General features: G+C 52.2%; 2 protein-coding genes across 2 annotated transcripts in view; both read left to right on the forward strand.

Annotated features, from left to right (window-relative positions):
* Window positions 1-311: 311 nt before the first annotated feature.
* On the forward strand, window positions 312-6,792 carry Nol12 (nucleolar protein 12). Its single transcript, XM_046429346.2, has 6 exons — window positions 312-469; window positions 1,832-1,937; window positions 2,209-2,257; window positions 2,715-2,857; window positions 5,657-5,754; window positions 5,971-6,792. The coding sequence occupies exons 1-6, from the start codon at window positions 384-386 to the stop codon at window positions 6,134-6,136; spliced, it is 648 nt and encodes a 215-aa protein (XP_046285302.1). The 5' UTR covers window positions 312-383; the 3' UTR covers window positions 6,137-6,792.
* Window positions 6,793-16,011: 9,219 nt separating this feature from the next.
* Window positions 16,012-20,415, forward strand: part of Triobp (TRIO and F-actin binding protein) — a 50,909-nt gene continuing 46,505 nt past the window's right edge. Inside the window, exon 1 of the mRNA XM_046429448.2 lies at window positions 16,012-16,185. Coding sequence (XP_046285404.1) covers window positions 16,072-16,185 — 114 coding nt within the window. The 5' untranslated portion in view covers window positions 16,012-16,071. The remainder of the gene's footprint in view (window positions 16,186-20,415) is intronic.

Below are 20,415 nucleotides of genomic sequence, written 5' to 3' on the forward strand. Positions count from 1 at the left end.
AGGAAGGCAACTAGTCCTGGGTCACAAGCCTGTAGGTGGGGTACCAGACTACAAAACCAAGCACTTTGGCTCTCTCATGGAAATCACCAACCATTTGGCATCAGACCTAAATTAGGACCAGAGAATTTTGGCCATTCACGAATAACTCCACGTTGAGCGCCCTCTAGCGCCAGGCACTGTCCGAGGCATGGGGTCTGGGAGGACCATAACCAGAATACAACCCATTGCGGGAGGAGACAGAACAGGCGGCCCCTTTAAAAGGCGGGGCCTGACGGGCGGAACGGCGGGTCCACTCTGCGAAGTGCACCCGGAAGGCTGCGAACGCTACACCCGGAAGTCTCTTAGGCGATATAGGAAGCTGTGCTGGTGGGAACCTCAGCATTATGGGTCGCAACAAGAAAAAGAAGCAGCGAGATGGCGACGACCGGCGTCCCCGGCTCGTCCTCAGCTTCGATGAAGAGAAGCGGCGGTGAGTGACAGGGCGGGAGAGCGTCCCCCTCGGGCTCCCCGGCGAGGCCTAGGTCAGGTCCGGGTCGCGCCCGCCCGCGTGGAGAGCTCTTCCGGCCCCACCCGGGGCGTGGCCAGACTGTCCTTCGGGCTCTCCTAGCTCCGCCCGTTGGGGTGGCGCGCTCTCCCCCTGCTCGCCTAGAGCCGCAGCTCGGACCTCGGTAGTTCAGCTGGCTCCATCGACCCTGCGCCCAGTAGGCGCTCAGCCGTCGCTGAGAACGATGAGCCAATGAAACGAGAATGGCTTGTCTGCTTTCATTCACTCCCCAGACGCCTGTTGAGCTCCTGCAGTGCCCCAGGCCCAGCGCCCCGCCTAGACAAATGGCACAGAAAAAAAAATGGCACGAGAAAAAGCCCGTGCTGGGCGTCAGAACCAAACGGTTCTGACCTAAAGAGCAGCCGGCTCTAGGAGATGTAAAAGGGCAGGGGTAGGGAGAGAAATTCCTGGGTCTCACCCGGAAACTCCGAGGGTAAATCAGCAGCTCCTAGGGTGGGGCCAGGGGCCTGGGGAAGTGGGTGTTGGTTCAGTGGAGGACTTCTGCAGATCTGGTGTTCTTGAAAGCCCTGCCGGAAGTGGCTCAATACCCTGAGCGGTGATATTTGCCAGTGTAAAAGGGGCCTCAGCCAGTTCTGTGTGTCCACTACCAGCTCTTGTTTGAAGCCGAGAGCTCTGGAGAGTGTAGAGTGGAAAGAGGCAACATATCTCATATTTTGCTAAACTTAGACCGTCCAGCTCCGTGTGATGGCGCACACCTTCAACCCCATGGCTTGGGAGACTGAGGCCAGCCTCAGCAACCTGGTGAGGCCCTGTCTCAAAATAAAAAATAAAAAGTGCTGGGGATGAGGCTTAGTAGTAGAGCACCTCGGGTTCAATCCCTGCTACAAAAACAACAAACAAAAAGAAGAAAAACAGCTTACACAATCAGATGTTCCATAATGATGATTTGGTAGTGATGGCCCACGTAATGATGGTGTACCATGCCACCTCCATGTGTAGTAGACTATACTATTTAAGTTGGTGTGAATATACTTTGTGATATGTAAACAACAACACAATCACCTAGCAACTCATTTCTCAGACTGTGTTCTTATCATTAAATGGTGCATGACTGTACTCTGTGTGACCTGGGGCAAGTAACCTAGACTGTGTGCCTCCATGTCCCTGTCTGTTAATGGGGCTTGATCCCTACAGGTGAGGTGAGAGGAGGGTGGGTGAGTAGAGCCCTGCACACATGGTGCAGCACTGGCTGTGCTCTCTTCCTAAGCCAGTTCTTTCCTTATCTCCTCCAAACTCTCCTGCCTCTGGCCTGCTTCCTTCCTGTAGGGAGTACCTGACTGGCTTCCACAAGCGGAAAGTGGAGCGGAAGAAGGCAGCCATCGAGGAGATTAAGCAGCGGCTGAAGGAGGAGCAGAAGAAGCTCCGGGAGGAGGTGAAGGAAGGTGGATGGAGGGGGACTTACAGCCCCAGATGGCCCTGATAGAGATGGCCACAGGGAAGGTGGAGGGGTGTGGGGCAGGACAGGACTGAGAAGCCCTTTATACAAGGAGAGATTCTGGCCTGGGACTGGGGAAGGTGGAGTATGGAGTCTCCTCTTGACCTTGAACTATCAGCCGTGGTCTCACATGCCCTGAGGTCAGCAGTGCCCCTGCTGAGACTGAAGGAGAGGCCATACTCACTGTACCCTTCCCATGTGCCCTTAGCGCCACCGAGAATACTTGAAGATGCTGGCAGAGAGAGAGGAGGCGCTGGGTGAGTCCTCCTTGGCCTGACCTGGAGAACAACCAGGGAGGCTGGGCTTCTGGTGTTGGGGGGAGAGGGTGAGAACTGCACAGGTGACCTCCTTAGCTTCAGGGGTCTTGGTGATGACCTGGGCACTAGGGGTGGGCCTCTCATATCTCTAAGCACAGTGGATCAGAGACCAGGAGGAGACCCAAACCTCATGGTAAACTGAGCCTGAACAGAACCCTGTTTCCAAGGACTGGAGGAAGTAGTTGGAGGGAGGGGCGGTGGCAGCTCCTGGTATCACAGAGTTTGTGAATGGGGTCTGGCCTAGAGCAAGGAGGGAAGAGTGGGTGATTGATTACATCTGTCTGCAGGCCAGGCTCTGGGCCAGGGTGGAAGGGCCCCTGTAGTCCAGGCTTGGGAGGGAGGCTGCAGCTCCATTGCTTGTTCTGGGGTTGAGGCCTGATCCGTGGCTGCCCTGCAGAGGAGGCAGATGAGCTAGACCGGCTGGTGACGGCAAAGACAGAGTCTGTGCAGTATGACCACCCCAACCACACAGTCACCGTGACCACCATCAGCGACCTGGACCTCTCTGGAGCCCGACTGCTCGGACTACCCCTGCCTGAGGTGGGTCCTGCCCTGGGGAAGAACGGGCATGGGGCATGGCCCTCATTGGGTTGCCGGATACTGCCCATGTCGCGGGTATCGCAGTGCAAGAAGCTCTTGTGGTCTGCACCCTTTGGTCCCTGCCTGCACCACTGGGCAGTAAAGGAGTTTCTTTCTTTCTTTTTTTTTTTGGTACCAGGGATTGAACCCAGGGGTGTTTGTTTATTTATTTATTTTTGTGGTGCTGGGGATTGAACTCAGGGCCTTCCTTGTGCATGCAAGGCAAGCACTCTACCCACTGAGCTATATCCCCAGCCCCCCAGGGGTGCTGTTTTTATATTTTTATTTAGAGACAGGTCTTGCTGAGTTGTTTAGGGATTCATAAGTTGCTGAGGCTGGCTTTGAACTTGCAATCCTCCTGCCTCAGCTCCCAAGCCACTGGGATTAGAGGTGTGGGCCACCGCAGCCGGCTTGGGCAAGTTTCTTTGACTTGCCTTCTTCCCTGTCTTCATCCATAAACTGGAAGCTGCTCATGGTAGCACTTGCCTTGTGGCATTGCTCTGAAGATAAAAGTGGTGATTCCAGCCAGGTGTGGTGTGGCACTCACCTGTAATCCCAGCAGTTCTGGGGGCTGAGGCAGGAGATCCATCAGTTTGAGGACAGCCTCAGCCACTTAAACCCTGTTTTAAAAAATGAAAAGGGGAGAGTGGGGTTGTGGCTCAGCAGTAGAGCACTCACCTAGCTTTCGAGGCACTGGTTCGATCGTCAGCACCACATATCAATAAATAAATAAAATAAAGGTATTGTGTCCAACTACAAATATAAATATATAAATATATATATTTATATATACACACACACTTTTTCTTTTTTTAAGTTAAAAAAAAGGGCTGGGGATGTGGCTCAAGCGGTAGCGCGCTCGCCTGGCATGCATGTGGCCCCGGTTCGATCCTCAGCACCACATACAACCAAAGATGTTGTGTCCACCAATAACTAAAAAAATAAATATTAAAATTCTCTCTCTCTCTTTTTTAAAAAAAAAAAAAGGTTACATCTTTGTGGTGACCCAGGGTTCAATCCTCAAAAGGGGATGAATCCAATCCATGTGAATCACTTGGTACCTTGCCTGCCCAGCAGTGAGTGCTCAAAGATTGCTGTTTGTTGTGATTGTTCCCCTGGTGTGATAAGCAGCAGTAATATGGCACATCTGTATACACTGAGCATGAGTTTTCAACCTGTGGGTTGTGAATCATCAGTAGTTCACAGCATTAAAAAGAGGGGCTGGGGGCTGGTATTGTAGCTCAGCGGTAGAGTGCTCGCCTAGGATGTGCGAGGCCCTGGGTTTGATCCTCAGCACCACATAAAAATAAATAAAATAAAGGTATTGTTTCCAACTATAAATAAAAAACAAATATTAAAAAAATAAAAAGAGGGCTGGGGATGTGGCTCAAGGGGTAGCACGCTCGCCTGGCATGAGTGCGGCCTGGGTTCGATCCTCAGCACCACATACAAAGATGTTGTGTCCGCCGAAAACTAAAAAAAAAAAAAAAAAAAAGAATAAAAATTCTCTCTCTTTAAAAAAAAAAAAGAGGGACTAAGGAGGAGCTCAGTGGTAGAGTGCTTGCTCAGCATGCACGAGGCCCTGGCTTCCATCTCCAGCATGGCAAAAATAATAAAAAGAAAAGAATATAATTGATCCGGGTAGCAGGCACGCCTGTAATCCTGCAGCTCAGCGGGCTGAGGCTGGAAGATCACAAGTTCAAGGCCAGCCTTGGCAATTTAACAAGGCCCTAAACAACTTAGTGAGACTGTGTCTGAAAGGAGAAAATAAAAAGGGGGCTGGGAATGTGGCTCAGTGGTTAAATGCCTCTAGGTTCAACCCCTGGTACCAAAAAAATAAAAATGAAAAAGAATGTAATTGAAAATAGCAGAAAGCTTCCTCGTGAGTACATGTAACCTTGTTTCATGAAACACCACTTGTAATCACAGTTGCATCTGCCTGGTTCGCTTCAGGATTTATTATGTGCAGTTGTCCCTCTGCGGCTAAGGAGGATTGGTTCCAGGACTCCCGATTCCAAGATCTGCCGTGTCTGTGTCCCTTGAATAAAATAGTACCTGCTGTAGCCTGTGCAGTCCCCCTGGGCTTTTAGTCACCTCTAGACGGCTCATGACGTCTAATACCAGCCCGGTGCAAGGTGCATAGTTCACTGCGTTGTTTACGGAATAATGACCAGAAAAAAGTCTGTCATGTTCAGCACAGAAGCAATAATTTTTTTCCCAAATGTTTTCAGTTGAGTGTGAACCTGGGTACAGAGACCCACCTGCGTCCCATGGTGGCAGCGTCCTGCCCGAAGCCACTGCCTTGTGTTGTCCATAAGGGTCTGACTCTCATCTGCCACTGTGCTGGTCCCTGTGTGAGATCTGATGCAGAGACCAGTCCTGTCACCTGTTTGCTCGTTTTTTATTCATGAGTGTTCGACTGTCCACTGTAAACTACAAGCTGAGGCAGGGAGGACTTTGAAATAGGGCTGTCCCCTGTGTGATCTTGGCTTTCGGGTGGATGTGGGCCATCTGGCCAAGGCCTTCTCTGGCCTGGCTCCAGGCCTGTTAGGCATCAGGCCATGCCCACCACTGGACATAGCCATGCTCACTTAGGGTGTCCAGCCTGGTCCCTATCCATCCACTCCCCGTTTTTTGTGTTTTGTGGTGCTGGGCATTGAACCCTGGCCCTCGTGCACGGGAGGCGAGCCCTCTACCAACTGAGCTGTGTCCCCAGGCCCATCCACTTTCTGTGACAGTTCTTCTCCTGTGCTTTTCTAGCCAGGTGCTGGGGACGGGTCCAAGGAGGAGATGTCGTCTGTGGAGAAACCAACCAGAGCCTTACCCAGGAAGTCCAAAGACCCCCTGCTGTCTCAGCGGTGAGCCCTGGCTTGTCACCATGCCTGTGGGGGGAAGCTAGAGGGCCAGGCGTGGGACTGCAGGTGCTCTGGAGTCAGGAAAGGCCAACCTTGGGGTGAATTTGGGGCCTGTCCCCCCTGGCTGGATGATGGTGTGCCCCCAGCCCAGCCCTTGCCCCCCGCCCCCCCATTCCCAGGGCACACTGAGGCTGGGCCTCACCCCTCTGCCCTCCACAGGATCTCCTCCCTCACAGCGTCGCTGCATGCCCACAGCCGGAAAAAGGTCAAGAGAAAACGTCCCCGACGGGCACAGGATTCCACCAAGAAGCCCCCGAGTGCCACCCGCACCAGCAAGACCCAGCGCCGCCGGCTGACAGGCAAATCCCGGCATAGCGGGGAGTGAGCCCGATGGCCGTCCTGTAACCTGCGCACTGAGGCGGTGGCTCCACAGCCAAACTTGAGGGCCTCTCAGGCCTGGGACTGTCCTTGTCCGAGGACCACTCTGGGGCCTGAACCCCGGAAGGAGCAGGCAGCTGAGAGCTGGCCCCAGCAGGGGCCTTCAGAGCCAGGTCAGGCATCTCCCCAAATGTACCCCTGTCTGGAACTCATCAGATTTGTGAAACTCCAAATGTGTGCCTTGTGGTTTGGTCAGGAAAGGCCAATCTTGGGGTGAATTTGGGGCCTGTCCCCCCTGGCTGGATGCTGGTGTGCCCCCAGCCCTTGCCCCTCCACCCTATTCCCAGGTCACTTGTCACCACGTCCCAAGGGCGTGGTGGAAATGGCTGGGGCGGGGGCCCATCATTCTCTGGCAACTCTCCCTGAGGGTGCGCTAAGGTCGTGTTAGCCCTGGGTCCCTCTTGCATGTCCATGGCAAAGTCCAGAGTCCACCTGCTGCTCTGGGTGGCTGGACAGTGGCAGGCCCTGCACTCCTCTCAGACTTCCCCGGGCCTCATCAGGCTCCTCAGCTGGAGCTGAGGTGATGGAGAGCCCAGATCTGGGACCACTTCAGGCTGCCAGCAGCTCCCAGGGCCCAACAAAGGAGCATTCGTTGATCCTTGATCCTCGGCTTTTTCTTTCTTTCATTTTGTTTGTTTGGTTGTTTGGGTGGGGCTGGGCTGGAACCCTGGGATCCCAGTGCTAGGTAGGGGTACCGCTGAGCCCCACCCCAGCGTCCTCAGTTGTTAAAGAAAGTGCATCCCAACCAGCACAGTACGGCCCCTCCAGAGCTGACCCACCCCTGCCATCGCCCGGGGCTGCCATTTCTTCGTATTCTTTCCAGAGAGAGCTTCGCTGTGGCTTCGTAAGGCAGCTGTGCTCCCTCTTGGTGCAGCGTGAGTCCTGGCAGGATAAGTCGTATTCCCAGCTCCCAGGAAAGCCCGCGGGCTAGTGTGGGAGATGGTGCAGGGAAGCTCCTGGGGGGCCACAGGCTTCACCTCAGAACATGGGAGGGAATCAAGGATGGGCCTCCCCCAACTCCACTGGGGGTGCCAGGAGCAGCCGTACCCTTCTGGCAGGCAGGCTCAGGAAAACCATGGCTCAGGCCATTCCTAGGGAACCTGGCCTCCCTCCTTGGCACCACCAGAACCCACCCAGGGGTGTCTGATGACAGCGAGTTCATGTCTAAAACCCACGCCCAGGCATGGGAACAGGCCTCAGGGCTCCTGGCTGGAAGGCCTCAGGCTCCTTCCCTTGCCTCCCTGCCTTCCTCCTGTTCTTGGGGTGGGGTGATTCCCCTTGGCCGCCTCCCTGCTGCGCAGATGGACCTGTTTCCAGACCCTCCAGGGGTTCTGGTACTCAGCCCAGAGTGGGGGTGGGTCTCACCCTGCAGACCACCATGCGCAGCTGTATGGAAGATGACAAAACACCTCCCTCAGGGCCAAAGCAAGACCACCTGCTTGAGCCACTTGGCCACACGGGACACTTCAGGGTGTGTCTTCTGTCGCTGTCTCAGCTGAGACATCCACAGGTCCGGACTCCAGGCCCTGCCCATCACACTCACAGTTTTCCTTGTTTCTACAAGTGTCAAGTCCTGACCTGCCCCTCCCATGTGTGCCATGGTGTTTCCAGACAGCCAGAAAATTGAGTGACAGTGGTTTAGCGAATCCTGGGATCAGGGACCACAGAGTTGAAACTCCCTTCCTGTTGCCCTCCATCCTGGGGGACGACTTGGGCCTCTAGGAGTTTCTTCAAGATGGGTGAAGCCAGGCATGGTGGTGCACACCTGTAATCGCAGCAACTCAGGAGGCTGAGGCAGGAGGATAGCAAGTTTGAGACCAGCCTGGGCAATTAGCAAGATCCTGTCTCAAAATAAAAGGGCTGGAGATGCAGCTCAGTGCTGGAGCACTTGCTTGCACCACTGAGACCCTGGGTCCAATCCTCAGGGCTGAAGGAAAGAAAGGTTCCCCCTGGGCCTGTGGTGCACGCTGTGATCCCATCCACTCCCGAGGCGGGAGGATCTCATGTTTGAGGCTTGAGCAGTTTAGCAAGACTCTGTCCCAAGAAAAAATAGAAAAAGAGCTAGGGATGTAGCTCAGTGGTAGTATCCTTAGATTCAACCCCAGAACCACACTAATAATAATAAATAAAATTTCAAAGGGTTTTAGCTATATGTATCAAACAAAACTAAGAGGGCTGGGGATGTGGCTCAAGCGGCAGCGCGCTCGCCTGGCATGCGCGCGGCCCGTGTTCGATCCTCAGCACCACATACAAAGAAAGATGTTGTGTCCGCCAAAAACTAAAAAATAAATATTAAAAAAATTCCCTCTAAAAAAAAAAAAAAACAAAACAAAACTAAGAAACAACTAATTCTCTAGTTGGCAGACATAGGAGGTTACCAGCTTGGAGCTGGGAAGGCTGAAGGGTGGGAAGGTTGGCATTTAGTTGTTTGTTTTTGTGGTACTGGGGATTGAACCCAGGGATTCTCTACCAGTGTTTTAGTTTTTATGCCATTCTTAACACATGGCTTCTGCCTCATAGTCTAAGATGGCTGCTTGAGCTGCAGGCCATCAAATCTGCATTTCAGCTGGCAGGATGAAGGGGAAGGTAAGAAGGATACTTACTACTTTTAAGAACTCTCAACACTTGGGTTTTGTTGGCCAGGCAGAAGGCAAAGGCCTGGGTGCAGGGGTGGGTAGGGTGGAGGAAGGAAATCCTGGCTGCAAAAGAGGCTGGGGACTTTGGCCTTTCCTGGGAAACCAAATACCGGATGAATATCGGGGATTACAAGTAGGCCCTAATCTTCATCATGTGGATTAGGTCCCAGCTTCCTTAATAAGACTCCTATAGCAAAGAATTAAAACCAAGAATCAATAAACGGGATGGAATCAAAGTAAAAACTTTTTTTCTCAGCAAAAGAAACAATCTGTGAGGTGAACAGAAAGCCTACATCCTGGGAGCAAATCTTTACCCCTCACACATCAGATATAAAGAACTCAAAAAGCTAAGGACCAAAAAAAAAAAAAAAAAAAACCAACCCAGTCAACAAATAGACCTGAACAGCCACTTCTCAGAAGAGGATATACAATCAGTCAGCAAATATATGAAAAAATGCTCATCATTTCTAGCAATCAGAGAAATGCAAATCAAAACTACTCTAAGATATCATCTCACTCCAGTCAGAATGGCAGCTATTATGAAGACAATAAGTATTGGCGAGGATGTGGGGGAAAGGTACACTCATTGCTGGTGGGACTGCAAATGGGTGCAGCCAATATGGAAAGCAGTACGGAGATTCCTTGGAAGACTGGGAATGGAACCACCATTTGACCCAGCTATCCCACTCCTCGGACTATACCCAAAGGTCTTAAAAACAGCATACTAGGGCTGGGGATGTGGCTCAAGTGGTAGCGCGCTTGCCTGGCATGTGTGCGGCCCGGGTTCGATCCTCAGCACCACATACAAACAAAGATGTTGTGTCCGCTGAAAACTAAAAAATAAATATTAAAAAATTCTCTTTAAAAAAAAAAAAAAACAGCATACTACAGGGACACAGCCACATCAATGTTTATAGCAGCACAATTCACCATAGCTAGACTGTAGAGTCAACCTAGATGCCCTTCAGTGGATGAATGGATATAAAAAAAAAAATGTGGCATATATCCACAATGGAATATTACTCAGCAATAAAAGAGAATAAAATCATGGCACTTGCAGGTAAATAGATGGCGTTGGAGAAGATAATGCTAAGTGAAGTTAGCTAATCCCAAAAGAACAAATGTTTTCTCTGATATAAGGAGGCTGACTCATAGTGGGGTAGGGAGGGGGAACATGGGAGGGATAGATGAATTCTAGATAGGGCAGAGGAGGGTGGCAGGGAGGAGGCAGGGGATTAGCAAGGATGGTGGAATGTGATGGACATCATCATCCAAAGTACATGTAGGGGGGCTGGGGATGTGGCTCAAGTGGTAGCGCGCTCGCCTGGCATGCGTGCAGCCCAGGTTCGATCCTCAGCACCACATACAAACAATGATGTTGTGTCCGCCGATAACTAAAAAATAAATATTAAAAAAAAAACAAAAACAAAGTGCATGTAGGAAGACTCCAATTGGGTGACAACCTACTTCATATACTAACAGAAATATGAAAATTTGTGGTATATATGGGTAATAAGAATTATAATGCAAAAAAAAAAGTACATGTAAAAAAAAATTGGGGATTACAGGGGGTGGCACCCACCTGTGATCCTAGCAATATGGGAGACTGAAGAAGGAGAATCAAGTTCAAGGCCAGCCTTGGCAATTTAGTGAGAACTTGTCTCAAAAAAATAGAAGTGGGATGTAGCTCAGTGGCAGAGCAGAAGAGCACCCTTGGGTTCAGTCCCCAGTACAAAAGTAAATAAAATATATGAGGATTATGTTACTAATAGGAGAAGAGGAGTTGGTTGGCAACCAGAAGATTCTACCCCCAAAGCCAAATGTTCAAGGCTGTGATGGGGATCTGCAGACATTACCCTCCCTCAGGTCCCTCCTCGGCAGGCCCTGCTCTGGGACAACGAGGAGCAATGGCCGTGGTTCCTGGGAGTTTGGCTCAGCCCACTAAGGGAAGGAATCTCTTCTAGCAGGTTCTTTTGAGGTGGCCTGAGCTCCCTGTGGGCAAGGTGGGTCAGGAACTGGAAGAGAGGGTCCCTGTGTCAGGGTGGCCTCGGCCTCTGTCTCCTCCAGGGTTCCCAACTTCAAGGTGCTGACCTTCCTTTGGCTGTGCGGGAGGGTGCTCTGGCTCACCCAGGTTGCTGCCTGCTTGGAGAGGGCTGACCGATAGGCGGTCCGGGAGCCAGCAGCCCGCTTCTAGGAGCCCTCAGAAGATACAGGCTGCTCGCAGCCTTGGTCCCAGCCCTGCTCACCCTCCCTGCCTCTGGGCCACCGCCTCCAAGAAGCCTTCCCTGTCTCTATGATAAAATGGGAACAAGGCTGTTCTCCCTGTGCCCTGGACAGCATGGGCATCAGCATGCCCATGTATAGCAAGAGAGAGGCTTTGCAAGGGGAGGGCTGCTGTCACTGGATTGCTAAAAGCCCTTCTCTGCACCAGAGAAGCAGATTGAGCCTTTGTTTGCAGACTGTCCTGATAACTGACAAAGGCGATCCGTAAATATTTAATAAATGACTTGTCCTCATTGCTGCCTTGAGTTGGCTCTAGGTTTTGCTTGTGGGTGGGGGCAGAGAGCCGAGGCCACACCCTGTGCTTCAAATTCAACCCAAGCACCATAGGCTCAGAGGAGGCAAGTCCCATTCTTCAAGATCTCCAGCCAGGAAGCGCGAGGGGGAGATGAGCACTTCCTGAGGGGGGGTCTCTCTAGCCTCTGTTTTGCTTGGAGTAAGAGGGACCAGGCAGGAAGCCTGTGGCCCTTGTTAAGTGGGTGTGTTTTACCCAGTTCCATGCTGGGCCAGGATGACCCATTCAGGATTCTGTTTCTCTCACTGATCAGGAGGCCCCTCACCTTGGAAGGAGTCACATTTTATTCTTCTCTCCTCTCCCCTGTACCCTCCGTGGTGGCCTAGCATGTTCCAGTCACAGGCGAAGGTCTGATGAATCAGGAAGTGAAGATGATCTGTGGTGACTCACAGGGGTTTTAGGCCTGGCTCTGCCACTTACTAACCGTGTGATACTGGCAAGTTAGTTAACTTCGCTGATCTTCAGTGGCTGTGAAATGGGGACCTTAGTACTTAGTCCTTCAGGTGCATATTGGCTGGAAGCCATCCATGACCCATATGTGAATTGAGCCATGTGCATGAACTACAGCAATCTGGAAGCCATTAGGAGGAAAGCCTTGTATTTGGAACTCCCAGTAGCAACCTGGCTGGTTTGAGAGAACGCCTGGTTCATGTGGCTTCCTACCCAGCTCCACTGCAAATTCAGCACAGCATCAGAGATGGGGTGACCCGCTGGAGCCACACAGCCTCTTGGAGGTGGGTGTGGCTTGCCAAAATGCCAATCAACCTGTTTACTACAAGACCCTGCCATATGGAGAAGCAAGCACCAAACCCCACCGTTCCTCCCACTGAAACCTCGTCCAGATGCTCCTCTTCTTATATCTAATATCTGGTTCCATCTCTATTTCTTACTAACTATTTCCGACTTTTATGCCCAGGTGGCTCACACCTCCTGATCAGGAACCTACCCTGGAGGGGTGCTGGTCACCCTGCAATAACTATTGAGGTAGAATTGATTTTGGATAGTGGGGTTGAATCCACTAAGCCACATCCCCAAACCCCCCTTTTTAAATATTTGTTTTAGGTGTAGATGGACACAATACCTTTATTTTATGTTTTCATTTTTATATGGTGCCGAGGATCAAACCCAGTGCCTCACACATGCTAGGCAAGCGCTCTAGCACTGAGCCACAGTCAGGACCCCCTACCCATTTTTTAATATTTTATTTAGAGACCAGGTCTCCCTGAGTTGCTTGTGTCCTCACTAAATTGATGAGGCTGGCTTTGACCTCAATATCCTCCTGCCTAAGCTCCCAAGCCACTGGGATGACAAGCATACACCACCACACCCAGCCAGAGATTATTTTTAAAAGGTAGAAAGGAGACAAAAGAAAGAAAAAGGACATTATATCTCTAATCTGAAGGACTTGTGCCAAAGTTCGTACCTTTTATCCCCAAGCTAGTTCTCTCTACCAGGCCTGTCACTCCCACATTTCTGGAAAATCTACAAATCTTCACGGTGGTCTTTTACTTGTGTATTTATTCCTGTACTGAGGATTGAACCAGGGGTGCTTTGTCACTGAACTACATTCCCAGCCCTTTATTTTTAAGTTTTGAGACAGGATCTCACTAAATTGCTGAATCTGGCCTTGAACTTGTAAGTAGCTGGGATTGTAGGTGTGAAGTCACTGGGAATTTATTCACTTTTGAAAATTTCCCTGTGCACTATTAATTATCCACAGATATAGGTATTTTTAGAATAGATTGAGAAAAAAGAGAAACAAAACTTGCTATTGGGGCACTTTCCCAGTGCTATCTATTGATCAGATAGTGGAGAAGACGCCAATCTAAGAGTCCTGAAAGTGCCAGACTGCCACCACCATCAGTCTTGTCATCACCAGGCTGATGTCCCCATGAATCTTCCCACCACACCCCTCGCCAGGTTTCCTTTAAAAGAAGAGCCTAAGATCCCAAAAGCACACATTGCTCTCCCCCCACACATCCCCAATTCTCTGTTGAACATGAATTCCTTGCTTTCCTAAGTAACTTTCTGTACCTTCATATCTGATACTTGACAACTCTTTTCAGTCACTATGTCAAGGACAACATCCTGCGTTGAGGTCCCCTTCTCCAGGACCTCCTTGGACTCCTTGGTAGGTGACACTGTCTTCTTGAATGTCAGGGCATGGTGCAGGAGCCTGCGTGCAGACAGTACAGATCAAAGGTCAGCGTCAAAGTGGGGAGGGCCTGAGCTCCAGTTGGTGGAAATATGGAGTGGAGGTTGAAGCCTTCCTGCAGGGATGTTTAGTGGTCCCCGAGGCCACAACTGCGATGCTGTGTTAGTTCTGTGCATCTGTTTGGCATTTACTGGGTGCCTATTCTGATACACTTCAGTTTTTTGGGTTTTTTTTTTTTTTGTTGTTGTTGTTGTTGTTAGATGAGGGATGGGGGGTGGAGGGGGTGGTACCAAGGATTGAACTCAGGGGCACTCAACCACTGAGCCACATCCCCAACCCTATTTTGTATTTTATTTAGAGACAGGAGGGTCTCACTGAGTTGCTTAGCGCCTTGCTTTTGCTGAAGCTGGCTTTGAACTCGGATCCTCCTGCCTCAGCCTCCCGAGCCACGTGCAAACTGTTTTCATTCTCATTATGTACTATTACATATCCTGTTCCAAAAACAGGCGGAGAGGTGAAGTCTCGGCTAAAGTCGGCTTAGGGCACTGTGGCCTGAATAAACCAAAGAGAAGATCCACCGTGCCAGCTTCGTGGGCCCCCTGGGAACCGCGCCTGGGAGGGGATGCTGCTGCCCAGGCAGAACGTGCCGAGTCCCGCGCTCCGAGGCTGCGGGGTACCGCCCGCCTCCGCCCCGCCCCTCGTCTTCGGCTGGTCCAATCCCACGGCCTTCATGTAAATGAGGCTCTGAGAGCGAGCCTACCACCGCCCAGCAGCGTTTTGATTCATTGTTAAAATGTAAGGGCCGTGACTCTGGTACTCGCACCCCCGCAGCCCCAGTGCGTGGAAACCCGAGCCCAGGTGAGCGGCGAGCGAGCGGTGGAAAAGGGCTGCTAGGGAGGGGAAGGGGGCTGAGAGATGCGGGAGGAACTGGCTGCCGGCATGGATGGAGAGAGGTCCAGGGGTCCATTCTCCGGGTGGGGCAGGCGTGGCCACTTATGGTTTCGTTGTTAAATCTAAAGTGCATCTTAGAGAAAGATTTTGCCAACTGATTGAGGGTAGGGGAGAACGGGAGCAGCTGGGGGCACGTGGAATAGAGCCCCCCACCCCGCCCCCAGGGAAATGAATGGCGTTCTCCGTCCAAGGCGGTACTCCTTTATGTGGACCAACCGGGAAAGAACCGCCCAGGTGGTGCTGAGCATCTGTCCACCGTCGGCAACAGGGAGCCAGGCGGGGAGATGACTGCCTCTGCCTCGTGAAGATCCGAGGCTCCGATGCCACGGGCGGGCTAGTGGGTGCCCCACCCTGTCCCCTCTGCGGTCCTCTCTCCTGGGGAAGAGATGGAGCCTTCCCCTGCTGCCCCCGTGGAGACGTGAAATTCCACAGCTCTCAGCTGAGATTGACAACAAAGGCCTGATCCCTTGGGAGCTTTGGAGGAAAGTCACCAGGTCCGGTAAGTATGGGGTGGCAGGGGGAGCCTTAAGGTGTTTGTGTGTTTGGAGTCAGATGTCACCCCTGCCATCCTGGTCTCCTTACCGGAGGGGAGGGCTTCTTCCAATCCCTCTCCTGACCCAGCTTTGTTTCCAGAGGCTGAACATTGGAGCCCTGGGCTCAGGTCAAAGCATCAGGGTTTCTTTCCCGTTAAGCTCTGTCACAAACTTGCTGTGTAATCTTAGGCTGTTTACTTTTGTTTAAGACTTAGTCCTCAACCCTAAAAATACTTGGGTAGCCTTTTGCCTCTCCTTGTGTTTCCCAAGTGAACTGTGTAAGCTGTCAGTGTGACCCTAGGGCCCCTCGCTTCCACCTCCAAGAGAGTGGGCGCACACTGACCTGGATTTGAATTCCGCTCAGCCACATCACCTTGCCTGTCAGGGAACCTCTCTGAGCTCTAGTTGTCCGATCTGAAATTAGCATGAATTTGAACTGCAATGCCAGGATTGCTATAAAAAAAAAGTATTCAAATTTGGGGGTGCTTGCTGGAATCTCCCACGGGGAATTGTTTAAATGACATACCCCCAGGCCTCACCTCCTGGAGATTCTGACTGAGTGAATCAGGAGAAGGAATAGGGAATCTGCATTTTTTTAAGAGGCAGGGGTCTTTCTATGTTGCTCAGTCTGATCCTGAACTCCTGGATTCAAGCAAGCCTCCTGCCTTGGCCTCTTTAGCAGCTGGAAATCTGTATTTCTTTATGAGCAGACCAGGATTGTGTAACGTAGGGTCCTTGGAACACACTTTGAACAACACTGTAGTGAGGGCTAAAAACTCACATGTCAAATACTTGGCAGTGTGCCTGGGTGCTTAGGGATTGAGGAGTGTTTACTGAGTGAATAAATGAACATGAGTGGATGGATAGCCATGGATCCTTGGTCCTCGTCTGGCCTGGAGACACTGGGGCTAGGGTCTGAGTGGATGGCTAGTCAGTCATCTGGTCCTTGAACTACCCCCCCTTTCTCCCCAGGCCCCTTCTAGAAGGTCAGCCGGTGGCTCACAGGAGCTGCCCTGGCCTGGCTCACCCAATATGGAGCATGAGGCTGAGAAGGTCTCCTGTGAACCCTTCGAGGCCAATATGCTTACCCAGAGCTGCTGTCAAAACTGCCTCCACCCTGAGGAGGCCCATGGAGCAAGACACCAGGTGAGCTGGCTTTCCTGGGTGGCTGGGGTGGTTTGGGATGGGGGAATCACAATGGCTGGGCCATGAACTTGAAGTTGAACCCAAATGCTTCCTTCTGGCCAGCACCTCAGTTTACCTGTTGATACAATGAGGTGGCTGAACCATGTCGATGTTTTAAAATCTTTAGTCATTTTCCTCCAGTTTTTGATTTTTACTATAGCTTCATCTAATCTATTACTTATTGTTCCTTAGATTAAAATCTTTTGTGGGGGGATAATGGGGATTAAACCTAGGGCCCTGTGCAAGCTCTACCTCTGAGCTGCACCCCAACCCCAAAAGCAACATCTTTTTTTCACTTATATGAGACAAAACTTTACGCCACCACCACAAATAAGAAATTAAGACCAGGGCCTAACCCGATGTGTGGCACACACCTGTAATCCCAGTGACTCTGGAGGCTGAGAGGAGGATTGTGGGTTCAAAGCCAGTCTCAGCAATGGCAAGGCACTAAGCAACTCAGTGAGCCCCTGTCTCTAAATAAAATACAACATAGGGCTGGGGACGTGGCTCAGTAGTCGAGTGCCCCTGAGTTCAATCCCCGGTACCCTCCCCCAAAAAAGAAGGCAGGTTAGCAGATATTGGGTGTTAAAACTACCCCAGAACCTGCCGAAGACTTTCTTCCTGAAGCTGCTGTGAGAGCAAAAGAGTCTTGGTTTTCTTACTGTGCGGTTGGTGTGTCCGATGCCAAGCCCCTGTACGGTAATCCCAGAGCGCCTGGCACACACACCCCGGGAGGCGTGGGGCTCCTGGATCTCCAGAGGCCCTTCCAGCCTTGACCCCCTCTGACGTCGTCATTCCCTGTGGGGTCTGAGGCTCCTCCTGAGCCTGGCAGCGAGCTTCTTGCAGGGGTTGAGATCTGAAAGCGGCCGCAGTGGAGGGTACTCTTCGGTTTGGGAGCCAGCAGGCTGCAGGCGCAGTCCTGGGGTTACCATTTAACGGCTGTGCGGCCTTGGGCCCTTTACGTTCTCGGGCTTTACTGTCCTCCTGGGTCCGTGGGGGCAGCAGGCTCCTCACTCTGGATCGCTGCCAGTACTTATGCCCATTCAGTACCTGCAGTTTCTTCTTTACCCCCTTCCTGACCAGAGAGGTAAGCTTGGAGGCTCCTTTACACCAGTCTCCATACCTCCAGCTACAGCTGCCACCTTGTCCCTGAGGACAACAGATGCACAAAAGTGTTGTAAGTCCTTCTCCCATGCTAGTGACCTCCTCCCAGTGGGTGGGGAGACGCCAGTGTGGATTCAGACAGGTGTGAGTTCCAGCATCAACCTCACCTATTCTCAGCAAATACTCACGTATTTATTCATATTGAATAAGTGCGTAAAATGTGCCTGCCATGGTGCTGGATACTGGGACATAGTGATAAGTAAGACAGTCATATTCCTGCTTTGTGTAGCTGATAGTCAGGGAAATGGAGAGTCAGAAATTCTGCACGTGATTATTTAGTCATGGTTGTGATAAGTGCCATAAGTAATAGCAAGTGGCAGAGGGTAAATGATGGCGCATGGGGAAGGTTTCCCTGGTGACACTTGGCTGCTAGGGGTAGGCTTGCAGGAATTAGCCATCGAAGTTGGGGAAGTGCAGAGGAAGACAGTAGTACTACTGTATGTGCAGAGGCCCTGAGGCAGAAAGGAGGAGGCACATTGGTGGACTGGAGAGTGGTGAGAGGGAGGGACACTGAAGCTACAGGATGAAGCTGGATGGAAAACGGGCGGAGCCTCTGTCTCACCAGGTGGGGCCTCATGTGGCTTTGTGGACAAGCTGAGGATTTTTGGATTTTGTTCAGACAGTCATGGGATTCACTGAGGAATTTAAATAAAAAAGTGACAATGAATGTTATTCGATTTGCATTTTTCAGAGTCACTGTGATTTCTGGGCAGAGAATGAAGTACTGAGAGGCAGGAGTGAATCAGGGACCAGTGAGGAAAATGTGCGAGTACCCATTTGTGCCAGAGAGGACGGGGCTTTGGGGTGGTGACAGAGGACGCACTGGAGAACTAGCTGATAATCTGGGTGTGGGGGAGAGAGAAGCCCTGGCTGACCCCTCGTTATTTCTGTGGGCAGCTACTTGGGGTGGAGGTCTGCGTGGAGCTGCTGGGGCCTGGTGAGTGGGGCACTTGCAGGCACGGTGGAGACGGGAGGCTGCTGAGGACCAGGGCTGCACTTAGCGTCAGACCGCAGCAGGAGATGGAGCCGTGCCCATCGTTGGGGTCTGGCTCCAGCAAAAGTCTTGGGCAGAGTATGGGGTGGGAAGAGGAGAGGCCCCCAGGGCCAGGACACAGCTGTTTCTAGACAAGCTCTGGCCACTGAATCAGCTTTTAGCCCCAGGTAACAGGAGGCGGAGAATCCCGGAGGACAGAGACACGCAGCCCATGATGGGAGGCAGACACCAGAGTGTGGCCTCCTCCCAGCAGCCACAGGTAGAGTGGGTTTCATGACCAGAGAAGGGTACTGGTACCAAATCCTTTAGTTTCCAGTTGCTCCAATGACGAGACCCCAAGGTGTGAAACTCCCCTGAGCCTCCCAGGGCTGAGCCCGGCCGTGGGACCCAGCTCAATGGAGGACAGAATTCTTGTGTAGCAGATGTAAAAGGAAAAACTGACCCCTTAAAATGACTATGCCTGGGATCCCAGCTACCTGGGAGACCCAGGCAGGAGGATCAAGGCCGGTCTTGGTAAGTTAGCAAGACCCTGTTTCAAAATGAAGAAATAAAAATATAAAGAACTGGGGATGCTCTTGCCTAGCATGTGCAAGGCCCTGGATTCCATCCCCAGCACCAAACAAAACAAAATACAAACAAACCTCATGGCCCCTGAGATTTCAAACATGTGAAACGGAAAAGCCTCTGTTAGAAAGCGCCTCCAGTCTGAGGGACTGAAGTTTCCTGCCAGACTTCTACTCACAGTGGGCACAGAGACGCAGGGCCAGGTCCACTCTGACATCTTCAGCCACTCTAGAATAGGTGTCAATGGCCATGTCCCAGGGTGTCCCCATCATCACCAAGAATGACCAACTGCTGACCAAATGGTCAACAAGGAGTCCTTGGAATCCAGCTCCCACAGGCCCCTGGCTCCGGATTCCTGTCCCTCTCTATTCACAGCTGAGTCTCCCAGAGGCTGGGAGCCAGGGGAGGGGTCACATGACCTTGTCCAGGTCACAGCCAGGTGCGGGGCGGCAGGCAGTGGAAGGTGGGTGGCTGGGTGGTCGAGTCCTGCCCTTCCACAGAGTCTTGATTGCATTTAGCATTACTCTGACAATTGCCTGCGTCTACAGTTTATTTAATGCTCTTTCATTGTTATTAAACTTACGATGGGAAAGGGCAGATGAGCCCTTTACAGATATTAACTCATTTAATTCTCCTGGCAGCCCCTAGGACGTGGCTGAGGCCAGTTCTGCATGACATAACTGAGGCACAGAGAGGGCAGATCATGGCCATGATCCTGGGCATGCCTCCCTCTGCCTGCACTACAGAGACAAGGCCCTGGTGAGGCCATTGGCTGGGCAGTGAAGGAGCCCAGACAGGACGCAGGTCTCAGACTGAAGCCCGCGCTGACCCCCAGACAGTAGTCAGAGTGGGGACTGCCTGCCGGCCTGGGGAGTGGGCAGTGAGTGGGCAGTGGGTGGCAGTTGGGGTGAAAGTGGGAGCAGGTGCCATGCCAGACTGGAGGGGCTGCTGAACCAGGACCCTGGGTAGTGTCCAGCAAGCCACTCCCTCTTTTTCCTGCTGCGCTGTCCCCTGGGTGGCCAAGGCGCCGGGCCCGGCTGTGGATCTGACACCTCCTGCTGCCAAGCGCTGATCAGATCAGAATCTGGCTGCGGGGCAGGGGGTGAAACTGATCCCCTCGGCCTCCTCTGGCTGGAGTCGCAGCCGACACCTCAGCACTCCCAGGCCCTGCTGGGGGTGACTTTCCTGGGTCCAGGAAAGCCTGTGCCCACCTGGGGCACTGATCAGGCCGCAGCTTCTGCCCTGGACTCCAGTCCCAGGGTCCCCAGGGAGCCCCGCCCAGGCTCCCACCCGCCCTGGCTCTCAGGTGAGCCACGGGGATCGGGTTCCTGGGTCTCATGTGCCCCATTGTTCTTGGCTGGGCCCTGGCTCATGAAACAGTAATGAGGGGCCCCTGCTCCCGGCCGGCCCCTCTAAGGTTTCCGCTGCCTCTGCTGCTGCCGCCACGGCCCAGAGTCGGGCCAGGAGGG

The sequence above is a fragment of the Marmota monax genome, unplaced genomic scaffold (assembly GCF_021218885.2).
Source record: "Marmota monax isolate L192 unplaced genomic scaffold, Marmota_monax_Labrador192_F-V1.1 WCK01_AAM20220418_F8-fsc00051, whole genome shotgun sequence".
NCBI lineage: Eukaryota > Metazoa > Chordata > Mammalia > Rodentia > Sciuridae > Marmota > Marmota monax.

What these genes read in the sequence shown, in the direction of transcription:
- Nol12 (XM_046429346.2), top strand. Translation starts at nt 384, where the DNA reads ATGGGTCGCAACAAGAAAAAGAAGCAGCGAGATGGCGACGACCGGCGT. An exon ending in AGAAGAAGCTCCGGGAGGAG is followed by an intron (nt 1,938 to 2,208) that starts GTGAAGGAAGGT and finishes ATGTGCCCTTAG; the next exon opens with CGCCACCGAGAATACTTGAA. An exon ending in TCGGACTACCCCTGCCTGAG is followed by an intron (nt 2,858 to 5,656) that starts GTGGGTCCTGCC and finishes GTGCTTTTCTAG; the next exon opens with CCAGGTGCTGGGGACGGGTC.